Source organism: Anthonomus grandis, chromosome 15 (genome assembly GCF_022605725.1).
Source record: "Anthonomus grandis grandis chromosome 15, icAntGran1.3, whole genome shotgun sequence".
Lineage (NCBI taxonomy): Eukaryota > Metazoa > Arthropoda > Insecta > Coleoptera > Curculionidae > Anthonomus > Anthonomus grandis.
In genome coordinates, this window is record NC_065560.1 from 10,449,021 (window position 1) to 10,473,331 (window position 24,311).

Below are 24,311 nucleotides of genomic sequence, written 5' to 3' on the forward strand. Positions count from 1 at the left end.
ACAATGCCTTCTGTGTTTAGAATATTCCGTATCCAAATCACTGGATAGGTCGGGGAAGTATTCACCCTTGGCCCCCACGGTCTCCCGACTTAAATCCGCTAGATTTTTTTTGTGGGGCCACCTTAAATCACTGGTTTATAGAAATCCAATTGATAATGTGGAGGAATTGCGTAATTATAACGTCTTGTGACATAATTCGGCAGACACCAGGAATTTTTGAACGTGTCCGCCAATCAATGCGACGTCGATTAGATGCTTGTATTGATGTTGGAGGAGCACACTTTGAACAACTTTTGTAAAAATAATAATATTACTTAAATAAATAATTGAAATTAAAGATTGTAGAAGCAAAAGTTTTAAATGCTCAATTACAATTTTATTAAATTGGGCTGGCTTTTGTACTAAATTAATTAATAAAAATTTTATTATTTATTATGAAAATTGCAATAAACTAAAAAAAAACGAATAATTACTAGAATAAAGAAAGTCTAATCAAATCTGATCAACATGTCCATGGTTTTTAATTTTTTGTGCGAAAACCGTGCATCTAACGGACAAAGTCCAAGGGATCAAAAATGTTGCAAATAAAACGGGGAATTTAAAAATATTTTTGAATACAGGAAAAACCAGTGGCGTACCATTTTTATTTATAAAAGTATTCAGCGGAAAACCCGCACACACGCCACTGGAGAACATAAAAATGTTAAAAGTATGTTGGTAAATGGCTCTGGATACACAGACCCTGCATACCAATCTTTGGACAAATATCTACAGGGGTATTTAAGTTATCGAAAAAACATCATTTTTTTGTTAAAACTTTACCACCCTGTAGCTCAAAATCTAAAAGGTTTAGGACCTATGTTTATAGAAACTTTTTTGCGAATTTTTGTCCAAAGAACACGTTCCTGAATTTTGTCGCAATATATAAAAAACACCCTGTATATTTGTTTAAATGGAATAATATATTTTTTTCACAAATTTATTGAACATAATATGTAGAGTAAAACAGTTGAAAATGTCACTTTTGGATCTGGCACTTTTTGAACAGTGTATAACAATTTTAAATTATAATAGATTGTAGTCTTTTTCGTCATCTGACGAACTGTCATCACCTCTTGACATTATAATTAAAGGATCGACTGTCTGATCGATGAGGTTGTCAAGATCCCACATTTTGTCCTCTTGCTTAATTACATGCTGGACTGCTTTTCGCCAGTTCTCTGGTGTCGCTTCCGTAATGGCTTGATCAAACAGTAGCTTAACATCTTTCATTTTAAAAGTCGTGTTTTGTCTTGCTACAAATCCTTTTACCTGCGCCCATATCAGTTCTATAGGATTTAGTTCGCAATGATATGGCGGTAAGCGCAGTACAGTTATATTATATTTTTCGGCTATATCTTCCACGGCGTATTTCATGAAACGAGTTTTGTGTAAGTTTGCTATTGCCAGCAGTTCTTTTTTTATCAAATTTGCTTCAAACGCAATACCTTTTGCAGTCAGCCAATCGATAATTTCTTGCTTTCTCCTGTCTCATCAAGATAAAAAACTTTCTTTTGCTCCCTGCGGTACTGCTTCATACTTCTCAAGTATTGTCGTCTCCAACAATCAATTTCGTCGCTCTCCAGTAAAAGTGCTTTGCGGTTATGCTTTTCCCAGGCAAAATCCATATTTTTTAAAGTTTTCCATAAAAGTTTTCTACTTATCAACGGAATACTGTCATCTCGGCCAAGCTCCATTAAAATTTTGTCTAGGGTGGGTATTTCCTTTTTAAAACAAAAAGAGTGAACTTTTCTTCGAATTATACATTTAGCATTTTCATCAAGGACTTTTGTAGGTCGTCCTGGCTTTTGCTTGGGAGATTCCACTTGACCTGCTACTTTTCTTTCCCGCAACAATTTAAAAATGGTGGACTTTCCAATTCCACTCATTCGAGAACATTTTTCAACAATTTCTTGCACAGTAAAACTAGGGTAATCGTGTTTTATGCAATCATGTACATTTAAAATAATAACTTTTTCACTCAGCGATAGTGGAGAATTTTTAGTACATCTTTTCGTTGGACTGAATACCTCCATTTTTTAAATATTGGGATAATAATATTGTGATTACGCTACAGCGTAGCAGTGACTACTAACGTTTAAAATATGATTTAAAAGTATTTATAGTCTGTATATATTACCTGACCCCATTTTTGCATGTTACAAAGCGTTAAAAGATAGGTAGGTACCTATCTTTTAAAAACAAAAGGATTAAAAGTATTTATTTAGTATTTAATCTCTTTCAAAATAAAGGCATTTATCCGTGAAAATTAAATTCATAAATATTATAAGTACCTGCGCCTATGAACTACCACGAAATGTAGCCAAACAGAACGGAATTCCCCAGTTTATTGCTCTATACACTTCTGAAATAGAGTATAGTTTATTATTTTCTTTAAGTTTAAATTTTAACATGACCGGATATTGATCAGACACAATTTTAGAACAAGCCCCAAGCTGATTATTATTTTTAGAAAAAAATTATTTAAACATTATCACTATTGTTCTATTCCCAATATATGTATATTAGATTTCAAATTACACATATTAAAAGTATATAAGATAAAAAACAAAGGACCAGAAAGATGCCTTATTAGATACGACAATTTTGTAAATTTATGTAAATATTGCTTATCAACCTTAATTACGGCAGTATTAAATTCTAGGTTTGATATAATTTTTGCGATAAAAGAAATATTTTTGCTAAGGACAGTATAGTCAGTAATATTACTTACCATTTTTCCTAGAATTAAAATTAAAAGATTACAAGAAAAAATTTAAAACTTCCCTGTTAACAATACTGACTGATATCAGTCAATAATAATTAAAAAGACAATTTAGTGTACGATAAAGAATTTTTTTTTAATTGCTTATGCCACCTTTACCAAGTTTCAATATGGGTTTAATTTTATTGCTATAACTGATAAGTTTGAATCAACTAACAATTACATTTTTATATTGTGCTTCATAGAAATCTTTCATATAAATTTATTACTATTCAGTTCAATTAAGTTTAGCAAACGCATTGAAAAATGTATAATTGTAAAAGTAAATACCTAGAACCCGTTGTTATGAATTATTGAAGCACTTATTACCTAAAATATTAACCAAAAAGGTTATTTCGCCAAGAACCTTAAAAATGCAAATAATTAATAAATTACCTAAATTATCCTATTACAAAGCATTTAAAAGTCCATCAAGGTAATTGTGCCATAAAATATTAAAATAATCCTTTGTCGAATTTAGTCTGGGTTATTTTTATAGGTAGGTAGATTAAATTCTTGTTATTTTAACTAACGTGAGTGGTAATTCGAAATAGATGGAATTTTTGTGACACTGGGCACAATAAATGAGAGAGTTTACCATGAGACATTAAGTAAAAATATAAGAAATGTATAGATCAGAACAGGGTGTCTAAATTAAGGTCTGCACGTCTTCTTTATTGTTGAAATTACGAAGATGGTTCAATGAGCAAAGTTGACACGTTTCTATTGCTATAATTAAAATTGTGAAAACAATTATTGGCAAATTTGATTGTATTTTTTTTTGTTATAAATTTGCATTTATTTTAATATTTTGCATTATTTGAAGCCTGAAATAAATGTCTATTACTTGAGACTGTTAGAGACATTGCCTACATTGAAGGAAGTACTGAATAACGCATTATTTACAGATGAATTAAACGACCCAAAATTATAATACCTTTAACTCAAAATAAAAAATTAACAAAATGTAAATTCTTTTCTTGAAATCATATGTCAGCAATGCTGGAATATATATATATATATATATATCCAGATGAATGATCAAAGTCATTAAATGAAATTCCTTTTTTAACCCTTAACGCTATTATAAGTGTTTAATTAAAATAAAAGAATGACGTTCATATTTTAAAAATATTAATATAATGTAGTATCAAAATAGCTTAATAAATGTAAAAAAAGACAATAATTTTATTTACACAAATTAACTGTAAAAAATAAAAATCTTTAAACTCAATAGGTACCCCTCCAATATTCCCTGAAAAATTCACAATAAATCAGAACCGAATAAACTACCTGAATCAGTGAACCTGATTGGCAGAACCTGACGATAGCCACTCCTACCTGCTCTATCGCAAATCGGGTATAAATATTCAAGTATTCACCTGTAGTACGTCAATATGAAAATTACTATTAAATAGTGTTGTTCTTAGTGAGTTCTAGTTTTGGATTTAGTGGAATTAATTGATTATCCTGGTAAGTCATAATTTATTTGAATATAAGTGAGTGTTTTACTCTACTGGCAATGATCCGAGCTTTTATGTAGATTTCTGGATCATAAAGCTTAGGTTATTGTTTTAAGAGTTAAAGGCAGTCTCGACCATATTTTTTGCATAGTGCTATTACTATTAGATTAGCACCTACCAGTTGGTGTTCTTTTAAGTCATCACTGGGATCCGCTCATCTGTTAGTCATAGACACTGGACTTCAAGGATTTTTCTCAGTTATTTTTAAAACTGAAGTAGCAGGGCTTGAAGCTCGGTTAGGACAATTATTTTGCATTTATGTCACCGGGATTCAGACCCTGTTACTAAGTTTTTGCTTACATTAATTTTTTTAAAGCTTCTGACAATGTAAGGAACCCTAATCTGCTGACTTTATTTACGAAACTGTCACAGATTTCGGTTTCTTTCAATGTTTTAGGCAACCAACATCAATGACATATTCTTATGACATAACCGGTTAAAGGAAATGATAGTGTGATATGTAATTTACGAAATTGTATCACAGCTCCCATTTCTTTTGGTGGATTATGTCACTATCTACTTTTATTATGAAGGTTGATTTAAAATTAGAAAATATTAGCTCGTCGTCTAATTCTTTGGTTGTCTGGCTTATGATTTTGATTGAATATTTCATAGTCTAGGTGACCAATGGACTGTTACGGCGGCAAACCGTCGGGATATAGAGGGTGTTAAGATCTGGAAATTGCCTTTCCCATGGGTTGTAAAAGCGCAGTTGATGTTTTTCTTGTATTCATCACTGGGCTTCTTACAGCCCCTTGGACAGTGCTTAAAGGACTTCTTGTGAGAACACTTATTGAAATTAGTTCTGTATTATTATTTGAAATTGTGACGCTATCAGTGTATATTCATCCTGATAAGTTAGTGTTTTACTCTATTGGCAATGATCTGAGCTTACATGTTCATTTCTACATCATAAAGCTTAGGTTATTGTCTTAAGAGTAAAATGCAGAATCGACGATACCTTACTAATTATCTAATTACTGTTACTAAGTTATTGCTTATAGTTATTTTTTCTAACCTGCAATTATGACATAATCGATGAAAGGAAATGATAGTGTGATATGTAATTTATGAAATCGTATCACAGCTCCCATTTCCTTTCGTTGATTACGTCACTATCTACGATATTAGGAGGATTGCTTTAAAATATTAGTTCGTCGTCTAATTCTTTGGTTGCCTGGCTTATGATCTTGTTTAGATATTTCATAGTTTGGGTGACCAATGGACTGCTACGGCGAAAGAACGACGAGGGATAGACCGTGTCAAGATATTGAAGATTGCCTTTTCGATGGGTTGTAAAAGCGCAGTTGATGTTTTTTTTATTCATCACTGGGCTTCTTACAGTCCCTTGGAGAGTGCTTATAAAACTTCTTGTAAGAACACTTATTCAAATTAGCTTAGTTTTTAAAAAACTTATTTGTTAATTCCTATTGTTGAACCTTACCCGGTGTTTAATATTAAAACCATAATTCCTATTAGTCCTATTTTATTTTCTATTATTTTATAGGGTTAAACACTTTTTACAATTTAAGGAACTGGAATCTGTTGACACCATTTATGAAATTGTCACAGATTTCGGTATCTTTCACTGTTTTAAGAAACGAACATCCTATTCGACGAAATGGTAATGGACTATAGCAACGAGTGATACGTAAAATCATATCACAGCTTCTGTTTCTGTTGATGGAATATGCCACAAAAAATATGCGCCGGCTAATTCTTTGGTTACCTGGCTTATGATTTGTCTTGAATATATCATAATTCGGGTGATCAATGAACTGCTACGGCGAAAAATCGACGAGAGATAGAGTTTTCCGTGACGTTCAAACATTGGAGACGCCTCTCCTATAGGTTGTAAAGGCGCAGTTGATGTTTTTTTTGCATTCATCACTGGGCTTCTTACAACCCTTTGGGGAGTGCTTGGTACTTCTTAGTATAGATATAAGCTTTGTAAAAGTCAGGCACATATTTGAAAGATAATCTAAGTTGTGGTATAAAAAAATAAATGCATGCTCTTATTAAGACAAATATACTCGTTTTTTTTAATAATTTTATTATTTCACAATTATTTATTATAATATTATTTATTTATTTATTATAATTTTGAGGAAGATGAAGGTAAGGTAAGAAGTATGAAGGAAAAAGACAATAAAAAATATTAATTACATAACTCAAAAACTATCGATACAAAAGAAAAGAGCTCTACTTAAAAAAGTTCTTTATTAGAAAAAATTACAATTATATAAAATAAAGGAACATTCGTGATTAAGAGAAGTGTCCTTTTTTAACAGCTGCAACACTACAGTTAAAAATGTAATATTGATCTTGAACAGACACCTATAATGGAGACGCTTCAAAGTACAAAACTCAACAAATCAGCAAATTTCCGCCTTTTCTCTAGTGCAAGAAACGAAAATCTTTCCAACAATTATGTGTTTTCAGGTACACTCTGTCGCACTTAAACCATAGAAATTTCAAAAATCCTCTTTGGATATTTTCAATATCATTAATATGGTTTTAATAATGGGGGGAGCACCAGACTTAAGAAGCATATTCGAGTATTGATCTGACCTTAGAACATTGAATGCCTAGAATAAGCCAAGCTCCAAACCATAGGCGAGGATGTTTTGAGTTCACCATCTCTCAGACAATGATGTCAAATCGACTTTCCAATTTTTCATTCAATATATATTTTTCTTAATCCACGTATTTTTTTAATGTATTGTATTTTGTAACAAGTAAAAAATGTACTGTTTAAAACTTTCGTTTATTTGCTGTCTAATAATATAAGCTGTGACAGTAATCAGCAAATTTTTCAGAATAAAAAAAGAACCTAGACAACAATAAAACTAGCAAAAAAGTTGATGAAAAAAGAAGCAACATGGCAACGTAGAATATCTCTATCTATATGTTTACAATGCCAGTATCCGATGTTGCCACTTTGTGTCTTTTTCTACATATTTTTTCATATGTGTAAAGCTAACGTCCGATCGATATCCAGCAACCAAAAATCTCGAACGCAGCATATGTCGTTTGCCAGGAACCTATTTATGATCCGTGCGTATATAATGCCCGTATCTCCTGATATTCGAAGAAATTTTAATAATTTTTTGTCCAGATATTACAACTCAGTAACTAAATCGATTCATAGTAATTATAAACCTCCTACAAACTAAAGTTTTTTTGTTGGAAACAAGATAAACAAACCACCTGGAAAAAATAAAAGAAGTTGCACAGCAGCTCAATGAGAAACATTTGAAAAGTAAAAACTTAAATTCCACAGGACCAAGGAATAAAGGAATTTCATTAAAATAATTAAAGAGGCCTAGATAAAGTGAACAGGAAACTCGAACTAGCAGGGTATTGTAAGATCTTTTCTGTAGTCGAAGGTTAAAGAAATTAAAAAGGCTCTCAAAGGATTTGAATAATTTTTTTTTCTATAATATGTAATAAATATCTAAACCCATTTTAGATGGTCAAAAATCTCTACAAACAAAATATTTTTAGTAAAAAATTATTCAATTGTTAGATGTTAAAAAATATAAACGGCTACAACTCGGATGTTAAAAAAATGAACTACGGTTATAAGCTTTATTTATATCCTTTGGCAGTTATAGCCATCTAACTCAATAAGTTTTAATAAAAAAAACATTCCTTTGTAAAGGTTTGCAACATGCTTTGCTCAAATCCGTTTAGATACTTATTATATATTACAGAAAAACGTTTAATTCAAATCCTTTAAAAGTAAACTTTTTAATAAATTTTTACAAAAAACCTTAGGTTGTCAAAGTTTGTGCCCACTATAAACCGATGTGGTAATACCAAAGTTTACAGAATAGAATACAAGTTGGGTCACTCCGGTCAGCCGCAAAATCCACCCCGCAGTTCCCCGTCTGCCCGGTGCACCAGGTCTGGTGCACATTTATTTATCGATGTATACCGAGCGCGCCAAGCTCATTTCAGTTTTACTCACATTTCGGTGTATAGGGTGGAGTTAAAAGAAATAGTTGTGGATTTTATTGATTGTGTGGAGAATAAAATGTCTAATCGAAATATTTGTTCAGTGGATGGTTGTGAAAGTCGAATGATAGATCAGATATCGTTTTTAAGGTGCCCTAAAGATGAAGGAAGGTATGTACCAAATATAGATTCTATTAAATAAGTTTTAATTATGTTTATATTACTTTAACTCAACCTTCTATTTAATCCTTTACAAGTCCTTTACAATCCTTTATGAATATTGCAAATATAATAATTATTTATTTAATTACCCAACTAACATCTAAAATAACTCGTATAAAAAATATATATAATATATTATGCAGTATTAAGTGAAACAAAAATTTTACGTGTCAAGCTTGGAAAAATGCCCTAGGATTTATAGGATCCCATAGATACGCGGATAATACTCCAACGCAATGTTATAACCGTAGTAGAATTTGTAGTTTGCATTTTAATGATGACAGTTTTACATATTCCTCGAAAACCCGAATTCATTCGTATGCTATCCCATCGATTGAAGTACCTACCCAAAAAGTTATGTCTTTTTTTTATAAATTCAAACCTAATTAAATAATTGTTTATTGATTTTAAATTAAAATAATATAGGACATATTTTCCTAAAGCCAGTGTTGATGCCATTGTTCAGACAGAACCCTTCAAAGTATAAGTATACATTGTTGTTATTAAAATTATTTTTATAAAAACATTGTAATTATTAAAACTCCTTTGGAATTTCAGGAGACACGGGCACCATTCATTTTTGCACGCATTATTTTTGCGGAATTTGGGTTCGAATAAGGAATAACTTTGCCAGATTATAATAATAAGAAATTAGGGAGAAAAGCTTAATTTTGGTATCCAATACTCAATAGATACTTCACAAATATGTCGTCCTTTATAATTTTATAACCTAGAAGGATCACACCATTGACACCTAACTCGCTTGTGAAAAGAACCATTCGAATTTCCTTTTTTCCAATATATGTGACCCACTTCAGACTTCTTTAATATTTTTCAGAAAACAGGGAGTTTCGAGTTTTAATGATAATTAAAAAAAACGCACTGAAACCACTCAAAACATCCTTTTATTACTAATACTGCATGAAAGGTGCCCCATCCAAAAGTAAACAACGACCGCAGTTGACAAATACCTTTATAGCGAGAGTATTTCTGTGCGAAATCTACAGCGTTTCCGCTGTGTGTGGACATTTGCTAATTTAAATAATGCAAATTAAAAATATTAATTACTGGGTTGTCCAGAAAATTGTTAATTTTATAAAATTAAATTAAAAAAAAAACCGTTGATCAATTGTAACAAATTTATTCTTAAAATTTACAGAAAACTTGCGAAATTTATATCTTAAAAATTACGTTGTCCAAATGTGCCCCATTTCTTTCCTGGCACTTCTTAAGCCGAGCCCTAAAATTTTCAATAACGCGTTGGCAAGTTTATGGAGTTATCGCTTCAATTTCTTGCTGGATATTGGCCTTTAGATCATTCAGGGTGGCGGGTCGGTTGCTGTATACCTTACTCTTAAGGTATCCCCACAAAAAAAATCGCAGGGAGTCAGGTCCGGGCTTCGGGCGGGCCACTGAATGTCCCCTCTTCGGGAGATTAATTTATTAGGGAAAAGCACCTGAACGACAGGCAAAGACAGGTTGGAGGTGTGGCAGGTGGCACCGTCCTGCTGAAACCAAGTGTTTCGATTGTATCCCTCAAACTCCTGAAGGGCGGGAGCGAAAAATGTTTGAAGCATGCCTATGTAACGCTGCGAATTTACGGTAAATGCGTTGCCTCGAGCGTCTTCGAAAAAATAGGGACCGATTATTCCTGATCCCGACATTGCAGCCCAAACCGTGACCTTTGGGCTATGCAGGGGTCTTTGATGTTTTTGCTGCGGGTTTGCTGAACACCAGTAGCGACAATTTTAGGTGTTCACATGGCCAATTAGGTGAAAATGAGGGTCATTTTCCATTAATTCCTGCACTAATTGAGTTTTGTAAGGATGCATGTTTAAGATGAAGAATTCGCAACACCGACGATCTGGAGACATTTAATGCCGCTGCGCGCTTGCGAGAAGACAAGGTCGGTTCTCGGCGTATAGACGCTCTCACCCGAGCAACCGTTTCGGGAACTCTCGTTGTCCTTGGCCGACCCAAATTTCGTTTATTTAACGTCGAACCGGTGTCGTTAAACTTACGTACCCATTTTACGATCAGCTGTGGGCTTGGGTACTGGTTAATGTCATGCAAATCAAAATGTGCCCGATATCTACGGCGCACAATGGTGGCCGAATTGTTGTTACGGAAATACTCTCGTATACAAAACGAGCGTTGCTCTCCCATATAGCGCTGCATGGTGACTAAATTTCCCTGAACCAAGCTATCGATTGAGCACGCAGGCACGATTCTAGCCCCCCTACCAAATTTTATACGAAGCGTCAAAAAATGAACAACTTTCTGAACCACCCGTTATTATTAGTGTTTAGTGTAAATTAAGTACAAAATAGTTTTGGATATTAAAAGCATTTCACTTTTTCTTTTGCTTTATAATAAATAATGCAATTCAGTTTCTGCTAATTATAATAATTTATTATATCACTTTATTTTCTTCATTGAGTAATCACTGGCAACCTGGAATACTAAGCATGTTTATCAACAAAATATCCCCAACCTGTGTAGATGCTGCGCCCAATCCAAAGCAGCCAATGTTTATTCTAGTGTATTCAATGTTCTAAGGATCTGACATAAGAAAAATATTAAAGTTTTAAACTAAGAATTTTGAGAGTTGCATATTATGAAACCCAACATTCTGTAGCTACGTTTGACAATATCTGTTATATATGAATAAACAGGAAGAAAGCAGTCAAAAATTACCCCAATAAGTCTTTAAAAACTGTTGACTGGGTACGTTAACATTATTAATAGTATAATCATAAAGAATTAGGGTTTTCTTTAAGCTAAAAGAGACAACATTACATTTGGCTGCGTCTAAGGGCACTATTGTTTTTGCACCAAGTACTAAGTATGGCTAGGTTATTTTGAAGTAGAATGCAATCTATAATATTGTCAATTTTATAATAGAATTTTGTATCGTCCACATATAATAGACTTTACAGTAAGTAAATATTTTATTGATAAGTGATATAAAGAAAAACGATGTTTGCAGAACTCCGATCCTAGCATTCTACGTGTTGAGGCCGTTGAGTTAAGTAAGATGAAAAAAAATGAATTATACATCTGGAAAAGCCGTAGAATTTTTCGAGGTTGTCAATAAAAATATCGTGATCAAGTGTATTAAGTCAATTTGTAAATTAGCGTTCATTAATTCCAAAATAAATTCCGTCAGAGAGAGCAGATTTCTTGTTGTAGGTCTACCTCATAAATCCATGTTGTCTTGTATTAATCATATTTTTTCATTAAGGGATATAAAGCAGAATGTAGTACTCATTCGAAACATTTAGAAAAATTATTAATTATTGTTATAGGATGATAATTCTCAGTAAGATTTTTATCATATTTTTTTGTGTACAGGAATAATTTTCGATGTTTTCGAAAGGTCAGGAAAACATTCTTGTATTAACGCTAAATTAAAAAAAGGAGTCAATGTTTAAACAAAAGCATAAGCGCAATCATTTATGAGGAAAGCAGGAAATTTGTCGGGTCCAACGGTTGCTTTTGGCTTAATTGACTTAAGTGCCCGTAACACCTCGGTTTCCGTAAATATAGTTAAAGTTACAATATATATAGGGTGTTTCAAAATTCACTACATATATTTTAAGGGCGTATTCCTGAGGTCAAAATAAGAGTTTTTTTTCCTATAAACATGGGTCCTAAAATGCACCCCCTTCAAGCTACAGCCATCGCAAGAAGTGTAAAAAAATCGATTTTTTAAAACTGTGTCTACAGTTTTGCATCAAATTTAACGAAATTTGGAATATCGCCGTTATTTTAGGCGGTCTATTTACTCTTTATCTTAGAAAAGGCGTGAAACTAATTTTAAGGGGTAAAGTTTAAATGCTTCATAGTAACGCGTCAAAAGTAAAGCAACATTCAAATAATTCGTTCAAAAGAAGGGTTTTAGCAAAAGTAAAGGGATAAAATAATTGTGAAAGGTGATTTTTATGTTTTTTTGAACATTTCTGTGTAAGATTAATCATGCCGAGAGGAATTCCAATTTCAAACGACTTGAAGCAAAGAGTTGTGAATGGATTCATGGAAAGTAACAAACAAGCCGATATTTCAAGACAGTTTGAGTTACCCCGGTACACTGTGTCCAAAATAATATCATCGTATAATGAGAGGGGACATTTAGAGAAGTTGCCAAAATCGGGAAGGCCAAGGAAAACATCAGTAATGACTGAGAGACGCATCAAAAGGATTTCCCAAAATGATCCTTGGAAGTCCGCACCTCGAATTATTGCCGAAATTCCAGAAATTACGGTTGGTATACGAACAGTACAAAGAAGGTTAGTAGACGCAAAGTTATTTAGTAGACGTCCAGCTAAAAAGCCGTTAGTTTCAATAAGAAATAGAGCAGCAAGGTTGGCATTTGTACGCCGGCATTTAAACTGGACCGTCAATGACTGGAAAAAAGTTCTATTCAGTGATGAAACGCGCTACAAAATATTTAATTCTGATGGAATGGGGTGTGTGATGCGACCAATCAATACAAGGTGTAATCCTAAATACGTAACACCTACAATTAAGCATGGTAAAGGTAGTGTATTTTTATGGGGTTGTTTTTCATGGAATGGGGTAGGCCCTATGCACTTTATTAATGATACGATGGACCGATTTGTTATGCTTCCTTATGCAGAATGGGAAATGCCATTGCGTTTTATTTTTCAACAGGACAACGATCCAAAACATTCTCCACAAGTTGTTCAACAGTGGTTTCGGGAAAATAATGTTCATGTTTTACAGTGGCCAGCACAATCCCCAGATCTTAACACTCTCACAACTCATTGAGAATCTCTGGGAAGAAGTAGAACGTCGTAATCGTACCCAAATAAACAATCCTTAATAAATAAAATCAGTGAAGTTTGGACAAGTCTTCCCGAAAATGTCATTCAGAAGTTGACTGCTTCAATGCCGCGCTGTTGTCAGCAAGTAATTAATAATAATGGATATTCTATCAATTACGAATGTATTACTTTCAATTGTTTTTGTTGTTAAATGTGTTAATTTCTTCTCTCGAAAATTCTTATCAATTTTTATAATCATTAATATTTACTGTTCTTAAAATGATTAAAAGTACACCAAAATGTACTGAAATATTAATTTCAGTGTAAGGATAGTGTGACATTAAGCTTAGAGAAAAATCACAACCCAATAATTTTTTTTATTCAAACATGAATAAAATTGAACTTTGTTGCTCTACTTTTGTCCGATAGTGTAGATTAAGTCAACTTGTGATTTAGAGTTCATCGATTCCGAAATAAATTCCATCAGAGAGAGCAGATTTCTTGTTGTAGATCTACCTTTCACAAAGCCATGTTGTCTAGTATTAATAAGATTTTTCATTAAGGGATATAAAGCAGAATGTAGTACTCGTTTAAAATTTTTAGAAACATTATTAACTATTGTTATAGGACGTTAATTTACAATAAGATTTTTATCAAGTTTTTTGTGTACAGGAATAATTTTAGATGTTTTCCAAAGGTCAGGAAAACATTCTTGACCATTCTTTTAACGCTGATTGAAACATCCTTTTACCCCCAAAAATAAAAAAAGGAGTCAATGGTTTAACAAAAGCATAAGCGCAATCATTTATGAGGAAAGCAGGAATTTTGTCGGGTCCAACGGGTGCTTTTGACTTAAGTAGCCGTAACAACTCGGTTTCCGTAAATATAGGTATAGTTACAATATATATATATATATATATATATAATATAAGTATATATATAATATAAGTATATAGTACTTATATATATATATATATATATATATATATATATATATATATATATATATATATATATATATATATATATATATATATATATATATATATATATATATTGTAACTATACCTATATTTACGGAAACCGAGTTGTTACGGCTACTTAATACCACCACTGTATATATATATATATATATATATATACAGTGGTGGAAAAACTTATGGAAACTTTTATTTTGACAAGTATACGAGTAACAACAAATACCCCAAAATGCGATTGCATTTTTAATTAAATCTATGCCCGAAAAAATCAGAGCTATTATTTAAGCTCGTGGGGAAAATACCCGATTTTAGAAAAAAAATATAAGTCTTAATACCGCCGTTATCCATATTTAAAAACAAAAAATTATTGCTTATATTGCAATGCTTGCATTGTTTCTTTAAAGTTAGTTCCTTTTCTTTACGAATACAGATCATAATAACATATAATAATAATAAGAATAATGTTAATTTTCAAATGCAATATAACAAAAGAAATACAAAGTAACATTAAGAAACATAGGGTTTGGCAATAAATACATAAGGCCCTAAGCGAGGACTTGCTGGTAGTTTTACAATCGTCTTAATATAAAATTGCAAAACAAAACAAATAAACTAGGAACCTATTGCATAATAAAAGAAGAGAAAAATAAAACCCTATTTTTATTTTCTATACCAACACATAATTTTTATGTGAAAATTATAGAAAATTAAGTAAAAATGATAAAACTAATTGAAACAAAAAAAACATCAATAAACAATTCAACAAAACATTTTTATAACACGTTTACTACTAGCTACTGTATTTTGTAGTTCTTCGAAAAATCTATTTTTACTGTACTGCACCAAAGCAAGACACAAATTAAGATTAAAGGACCATATAAGTGGACATGTTAATTTCTAACATTTACGAAACTATCAGTAAGCTGTCTATTTTAAAGCACAATAAATTTTTTGATCCTGCTTTTAACCAATAACTAGAATAACAAACCTAGAATAACACCTCTCATTTCTACTGGTGAAAAATTAAAACAACTGGTAAGATATCGTAAATGACTCAAAAAACAAGTTATTAAGAAAAGATGAGTCTTGGAAATATAGCGAAAAGAATCATTATTCGTTTATGAATATTTTTTTCCATAGGGGGTTTTTAAAAGTTTAGAGTAAAATTCGACTTTTTATTAACCCTTGTATAATAACAAATGCGTTTCAAATTTTTGTGGCTTTGATATGAAAAAATAATGACCTTAAAACGGCTCTAAAAATCGGTAAGAAATGATCAAAATCGACGGAATACTGAAAATGTTATTTAGAATTGAATTTGAATCAAATTCTCGTTGTCCGTTTAATTTTTCAGGCCAATGTATTTAAAAAACTAAAAGTTGCCGTTCAGGCAACTGTTTACAAAACACATCAAAATCATACCCTAACACTGACTACTAATACTCTCTTACCTTATTGGTGAGGCAATTCAAAAAATCAGTCTTCATTTCGCTAACTGACACCCTATCATTGGGTCTTTTAGGACCGCTGACAGACGACACGACGGTTGACAGATCGAGACTGACAGTTTGGCTAAACATCGACTCGTTTTCTTCAGCATTGAAGCTTCTCAGTTGTTTGGTCGCTTTGAGGTAAGCCTCGATCACGTCCACTTGTTCTTGGGGACGATCTGTAGGAATTTTTATTGGTATTTATATAAAAAATTTTAACTGCCCTTTAAATTTATCATAGGCGTAAAAATTATAAAAAAAACTTACTGGTTTGTTTTAAATAAGATAAAGAATTTTCATCTACAGGAAAGAAAGCGACGGTGGCGCCATATTCGGGACACATGTTAGAAATGGTTGCTCTGTCAGCTATAGATAGGGCATCTACTCCTGGGCCGTAGAATTCTACGAATTTTCCTACAACCCCAAGCTGCCTTAAATGCTAGAAAAAAAATTAACAAATATTCTATTATTCCTATTGGAGAATATGATAAGGGTAAATTAGAGAATATCTAAATTAAAAAAAATTATATAAAATTCACTTGTCTTTAATTTCAAAACCTTCAAGCAAAAAAAAATAGGTTCAGATTCGCAGGGAGGAGTTTCATTTCCTATTCATTAAGTTTTATCCTTCACGTCCATACTTTCAGGTAAATAGTGAAATAGTTTGTACGTAAGCCAAGTATAATCTAATAGAATTGGTGCAAAAAAGGTTGTAGACGAAGCTTGCCCGATTAAGGTACTAGGAGAGTTCGCTATAAATTCAACGTTATTTATATCATTAAGTCATGTCTGCTGGTGCACAAAGTTTGAAAAAAGAATAAGATTTTTGATAAAAAAAAATTACATTTCACATGCATTCAAAAAAGATCTTTATGACTCAGGATGGCAGCGAATTAAGGACAACCGCTTTTTGACGGTAATTGACGGATTTTGTAAAAATCCGTACAATTACCGTTTGTTTATTAAAACGGATTGATTGAGGCATTCTTTGTCAAAGAAAACTCGACCAAAACTGGGAAAATTATATCTGGATCCTTTGAAAAATGCTGCTATGGAACACAGTAACAATAATTTGAATTTCTAACAAGATGAGGCTTCTCTTTACTATGGTTTAGCACTTCGACTAAATGGTCAGGCGAATTTAGTAGATAAGATGCAATGAAACTAGATTTTATGTTTAATATATGCTATTTAAAGAATGTATAAAGATTCACCACCAATATTCAAGAGCTTAAAAGGTTGAATTATAATTGGTATGTAAAAAATTAAGCCTTTTTTTCTGAGGTATCCGATGTTTAATGCACTCTGCTCTAAGCAATCGAAATTAAGAAGCTTGCAATGCATATGCAATTAGAATAAAGCAGGATATTAAGCCTTTCTGCTAAAAAAGTGACAAATTCTAAGAATCTTTAGGTATTTCTTACTAATGGACAAAAAAAATTTAGAGTATTTCGAATAACATCAGACGCAAGAAAATTCATTATTATAGAGACACTTTCCGAAAGTGCATCCCACCTATTCTGGTATACACTGTCTACCAAACATATAAAATGTTCACTGTATACATATAAACTAGACAAAAAACATAATTTCTTCACTTATTACCTTAGTTATGGTAAGAACCAAATCAGTCGAAGTAACATATTGTCCCAGAGTTCCATACAACCGATATCCTACAACTTGAGGTAAAAGCATGGAAATTGACTGTCCCAACATGACCGCTTCGGCCTCAATACCTCCTACCCCCCATCCCACCACTCCCAAACCGTTGATCATGGTGGTGTGGGAGTCAGTACCAACCTAAAAAGAAATATCTTAAAATATCTATAATTATCCATAAAATTCATATTAAACATACAACAGTATCAGGGTAAAGGATCGGCTTGTCTTTCCCCGTAAATACAACTCTGGCCAAATATTCTAAATTCACTTGATGCACAATTCCACTGCCAGGTGGTACTATTAGCATGTTGTCAAAGGCTGTTGCACCCCACTAAAACGTGACATCATTATAGGTAATAATTATTATTGATATTAGAATACTTACTTTGAGAAACATAAATCTTTCCTTGTTTCTCTCAAATTCTAGGTCTTGATTTTTTTGCAATGCATCGGAGCTAAAAAAGTATGTGGGGTTATTTTCTGTACGTTTTACTATTTGGAACATAAGTCCCATTATTCAGTAAAAGTTGGAGTATCACAGGGAACAATTTTGCATCATTTGATTTATTGTTTTCTGCGCCAACTTGCAACGTATGTTTATTTGCTGAAGGAGATATTAAAATGACTCGGTTCGCAAATGGTATTTGCTTAGACACATACTTTCAAATATGTATACAGCCAAAACCAAGCAATTATATTTTGTTTTAACATGACCACATGACAACTTTGGAAAACAATCAGAAACAACGTCGATTAAGAAACAACTATTAAACAATTTAAAACGAAAGCATTTTTTAAGGAAGTGAAAGCAGAAACCAAATTAACTCATTATAGTTAAAGCCTTTATAAAAAAATTATAGTAAATACCTTGAAGAGATAATTTGAGACTACATTGTTACGCTATTAATATTTCTAGTAACTAGATCGACACAAACTATTTACCATAGCAAGATATATATAATTATGAACTAATAACTTTGATTAGAATTATTTCAAACTGACAAACTATACCTAAAAAATAATAGTTTTATTATATTAAATATTGATATCAAAATTATGAGCCAAAATAGGCTTTATTATCAAAACAGATACTAATCTAGTTTTATGATTATATGGTTGTTTTGTTAATGAGACTAACTAACCATGCAATATTAAAAGCAAATGCTTAAAGAACAGATATAAAGAAAAAAAACATATATTATACAGGGTGTCCCGTAATTAATCGGACATAGGTTAATGTAGGATACCTGACATGAAAATAAACCGTTTGAGCTCAATCGCTTAGCAAAATGTTATTGGTTTTCGTTCTACAGGGTGTTAAAACTAATTTTTTACCAAACATTTATTGAAATATTTTGGAATCCACTGGACAGATTAATCTAAAATTTGGCGTACTCTTATTATTTGGGATGAAGAATACGAATATGATATCTATTTTCCCATTACCACTAGATGGCGCCACATACAACAACATTGAGTGATTAAAATGGTCATAACTTTTTTGACCTACCTGTACGCAAATGTGGCGAGTGAAAATAATAAAACAGCATTTAATTCTAGTCAAAAAATGTATACTTCTTTGATCTCCAAAAAGTAGACCGTTTTCGAAATAAACGCATTTTTGTATTAGGTTGCGTATGAATAAATTATTATCGGAGTTTTACAAAGTAGGCTTTGCCTAGGATGAACACATCATAACTACGACCTGTCAAGGTGAAGTATTAATAAGTAAGTCTTTAATTTGGCTAAAGCTCGTGTTCTTGTTGTATTATTTTCGCTTAAAAATGCCGCGTCACAATGATTTTTCTAATGCTCAGATGCGGGATATGGTATGTGTATATGCTCAAGAAAATTTTCGTAGTCGAAGAGCAGCGCAGCGTTATTTAGATCAGTATCCGGATAGAAGGCAGCCAATTTATCAAACATTTAAAGCGTTGTACGATAGATTAGGCGAAACGGGCTCATTTCGTTCAAAAAACGTAAATGCGGGAAGACCAAGGATAATTGGAGCAGATATGGAAGATGAAATTTTGGTTCGTGTTATCGAAAATCCTGAAACCAGCACAAGACGTATTGAGACAGCCACTGGTGTAAGGAAATCTTCGGTGTCCAAAATTATACGCCAAGAAAAACTGAATCCGTATCATTTCACTCCAGTTCAAAATCTTCTTCCTCAAGACTTTCCTGCAAGTCAATTTTTAAGAGAGCGCCAATTAAATGATACATTTTTTTGTAATAAAATTTTATTTACGGATGAAGCCACGTTCACAAGGAGAGTGTTTTTAATTGGCGTAACAATCATATCTATTCGATGGAAAATCCTCATGCTTTCCAAGAACACCATTTTCAACATGAGTTTTCAATAAATATTTGGTGTGGTATCTTTGGGGATTGTATTGTGGGACCGTTTGAATTGCCAGCTAAGCTTAATGGAGAACGTTATCTAAATTTCTTGAGGAATGATCTACCCATTCTTCTAGAAGATGTGCCCCTAAATTTAAGACGTGACAGTTGGTATATGCACGATGGTGCACCGGCACATTATTCACTACAAGTCAGAAATTACTTGGACGAAATTTATCCTCATAAATGGATTGCTAGAGGTAGTGAATATCCGTAGCCTGCGCGTAGTCCCGATCTTAATCCCTTAGATTTTTATTTCTGGGGCTACTTGAAATCCCTTGTGTATAAAAATAAAATAAATAACCGTCAGGAATTGTGGCAAAAGATTGTGGAAGGAGTCAATACCATCAGGGCCCAAGAAGAATCATTGTTTGGAGTCAGGCAAAATTTAAATAAAAGAATTAGACAATGTGTCCTAGTGGATGGTGAACATTTTGAACAATTATTATAATCAACAGCCTTTTCTAATTTCATCGTTGTTAATTAAATTTTAGATTAAGTGTTCGTACGCAACCCAATAAAAAAATGCGTTTATTTCGAAAACGGTCTACTTTTTGGAAATCAAAGGACTATACCTTTTTTGACTAGAATTACATGCTGTTTTATTATTTTCACTCGCAAATGTATGTACAGGGAGGCCAAAAAAGTTATGACCTTTTTAATCACTCAATATTGTTGTATGTGGCGCCATCTAGTGGCAATGGCAAAATAGATATCATGTTCGTGTCCCTCATCCCAAATAATAAGAGTACGCCAAATTTTAGGTTAATCTGTCCAGTGGATTCCAAAATATTTCAATAAATGTTTGGTAAAAAATTAGTTTTAACACCCTGTAGAACGAAAACCAATAACATTTTGCTAAGCGATATTGAGCTCAAAAGGTTTATTTTCTTGTCAGGTATCCTACATTAACCTATGTCCAATTAATTACGGGACACCCTGTGTATGTTATTATACAAAGTTTCTGCTGAAAAATATTATGATAAGAGCTATTATTGAGGCAGATTTTTTTTTACACCTATTTTTATATCACATTGATAGACAAACTACATAGGGCTTTGTTAAAATATATGCTATTTACATAGTTATTGACTTTGTTGTTGAATTTAATACCATTTCTTATAAAATTTAAATAAAAAAGTTGTTTTTTTTCTCACAAAACTTTTTGGAAATGCCAAAAATTAGGTTTTAAGAATAAACTTCAAAAAATACAATTTTTAATGAAGGACATATTTTTACGTTAAGATTATTATTCTTTAAAACTATAGCTCTGTGTGCTGTTAATGAAATGATTATTTTACAAAATATTAGCCGTCATCAAAATACGCGATTATAAATAGATGCAGTAATAAAACATGAAAAAAATGATGGATCAAACGTATTTGAGTTACATAACTGTGAATGTTATTCAAAAAACCGTCAGTTATCAGAATTGCCTTATCTTAAACAATACAATTCATAATTGTGTTCCAAGTGCAATTACTTAGAGAGTGAAGGTTTTATATATTATATTTGATAGAAGTAAACAATACTTTAATGTGATGAATAAATAATAATTTCCAAAAAGGGCACTTCAAATTATGTACAATGTTGAATTAAGAAATTCATGCAAACCTGTATTTCGACACAACAATATTTAGCAGTGTGGCTTTAGTTTATAAAAAATAAAGGCATCTCATTACACAGGGATAATATATTACTCGTCAAGCACAACACATACCTTTACCCATACCCACAAAGAGGAAAGTAAAGAGGTCATTTATGATGCAAAAAAAATTTATAATCATTCGCCCTCACACATATAAAATTTCAAGAAGTTTCAATGTCAATGAAAAAAAAATTTTAGTTATTAGAGCATATTACTCTTTGAATGAATATTTTATTAATGATTACTTGATTTATAACTTGACTGATGTAGTATTAGCCATGAAATAAGCTTTTAATTATACAGTGAGAGCCAAAAGTCCGGAATAAATTCTTTTAAAATTCAGGGGTATGTTCAAAAAAAAAAGTTCAAAAAAAAACGCTCGGACACGTCGATTTTTATTTTTAACTGCGGGTTTTCTTACTATAATTTTATGTATACAGGGTGGTCCAAAAGTAAGTTACGACCATCAACTTCAATTTTTGAAATGGAAATACCTATTTTTTATTCTGTATTCTTAAAGAACAGAAAATTCTAGACATATTTCATGTACAATGTCCTATGCCTATCTTCATTTGTTTTTGAGTTATTGACAGTTGAAGATTGGCATATTTGCACTTTTGACATGTTATAAAATCCAAACGGTTAGACATAGACAAATGCGGTTTGCACTTTTAATCGAAGCTTTTTTAAAACCATCTCTTGAGTCAATCATCACTAGCTAGTAAGTGTCAACAGGTACTGAGAAATTTACGGTTGAATTTCTAAAAAAACATTCGAAATATTAATGTATTTAATCAAAAGTATTGTATAAACGTTGAACAAAAAGAAACTATTCTAATCTAGACCGAATTAAATGTTCAAATTGAGCCCCATTAACTTCTTGAGAGTAAGCGAGTCTTGATTCGAATTCTCTCAGAACGAAGCGTATTATTTCTTGAGGTATTCGTTGAATCTCATTTCTTATATTATTTCTCAATTCTTCTAAATTGTTGGGTTTATTTACATACACTCTATGCTTTAAATAACCCCACAAAAAGAAGTCCAAAGGAGTCAAGTCGGGGGACCTAGCAGGCCACTCCAATTGACCCCTTCGCCCAATCCATCGACCCGGAAATACCTCACTTAAATATTGGCGCACGGCTTTGCTGAAGTGTGGCGGCGCTATCTTTCTGGAACCAAATTGAAGCTTCTGGAATATTGGGATTATTTGCATTTGGAGACATCAAACATAAGGCGGGCATCAGTTCGTTCCTTAAGAATTCCAAATAACGTTGACCTGTTAAGGTACCTTCGAAGAAAAATGGACCTATGACTCTGTCATTGATAATGCCGGCCCAAACATTCACAGATTGAGGATATTGGGTATGAGCTTCAATCACCCAATTTGGATTGGAGGAAGACCAGTAACGGCAGTTCTGTCTGTGCACTGCACCATTGAGGCAGAAGGTCGATTCGTCAGAAAAAATTATTCTACGAGTAAAAAGACGGTCGTTATGGCAGACATTCATTATAGTTTCGCAAAACTCTAATCGACGATCTGTATCATCTTCGTTAAGTTCGTGGATTAATTTTAATTTATAGGGATGATATTTTGCCTTTTTTAAAATCCTTTTTAAAGATGTTTTTCCAACATCGTTATCTAGTGCTGCCTGTCTAGTCGGTGTATGAGGATTTTCTTCAATCGACAAAACAACATTTCACTTCTTTTCCTCGGAAATTGAGGGACGACCCGATCTGAGTCGATCTCTGACGTGACCTAATTCCCTAAATTTTCTCTCTAGTTTGCTAATGGTAGACTGAGATATTGTCTTATAGGAGGATACTTGGTATTAAACATTTCACAAACCTGGTGTTGGGTCCTAATGCGATCACCACATCCTATCATAATTAGTATTTCTATTCTCTCAGTTTCACTTAACTTATTCATCTTTTCAGGCAATATTAAATTTTGCAATAAATAAGGATAAGACTGCTCGATACCTGTCACTTCAAAAAATGATGACAACATCATTGCAACAATGGATGAAAAAACAAGGTTACCTTAGTAAGGGTGTTACATAGTTGCATGAATTATTGTATGTTCAGAAATTCAACCGTAAATTTCTCAGTACCTGTTGACACTAACTAGCTACTGTCAACAGATGGTTTTAAAAAAGCTTCGATAAAAAGTGCACACCGCATTTGTCTATGTCTAACCGTTTGGATTTTATAACATGTCAAAAGTGCAAATATGCCGATCTTCAACTGTCAATAACTCAAAAATAAATGAAGATAGGTATAGGACATTGTACATGAAATATGTCTAGAATTTTCTGTTCTTTAAGAATACAGAATAAAAAATAGGTATTTCCATTTCAAAAATTGAAGTTGATGGTCGTAACTTATTTTTGGACCACCCTGTATAAATAAAATTATAGTAAGAAAACCCGCAGATAAAAATAAAAATCGACGTGTCCGAGCGTTTTTTTTAACATACCCCTGAATTTTAAATGAATTTATTCCGGACTTTTGGCTCTCACTGTATGTTGTTTAATAATGTTATTTTAAACTTGTATACTATGTGTGTTAAAGGCCATGTATTATAGTTTTAAAGTAAAGTAAGATCTTCCTATTAATTTGAGTAATATTAGCCTTTAGGTTCATATTTTTAAATCATTCCTAATTTTTAGCCTATAGTATAATTATTTAATATTATTTGTAGATTGTCAATGACACCCTATATGTTTTAGACAACAAAACATGTTTTGACTAATTTGAACAATGTCAAGTAATTAAAATGCAAATTATGTATAAAAACAACAAATAACTAAATGATAACCGATAATACCAGCTA

General features: G+C 32.2%; 1 protein-coding gene across 2 annotated transcripts in view; it reads right to left on the bottom strand.

Annotated features, from left to right (window-relative positions):
• Positions 1-24,311, bottom strand: part of LOC126744836 (cytoplasmic aconitate hydratase-like) — a 55,674-nt gene that overhangs the window by 24,336 nt on the left and 7,027 nt on the right. For both annotated transcript variants that reach the window (XM_050452387.1, XM_050452386.1), the window contains exons 5-9: positions 17,813-17,882; positions 17,624-17,758; positions 17,371-17,565; positions 16,033-16,204; positions 15,727-15,944 (exon numbers count right to left, since the gene is read on the bottom strand). In XM_050452387.1, coding sequence (XP_050308344.1) covers positions 15,727-15,944; positions 16,033-16,204; positions 17,371-17,565; positions 17,624-17,758; positions 17,813-17,882 — 790 coding nt within the window. The remainder of the gene's footprint in view (positions 1-15,726; positions 15,945-16,032; positions 16,205-17,370; positions 17,566-17,623; positions 17,759-17,812; positions 17,883-24,311) is intronic.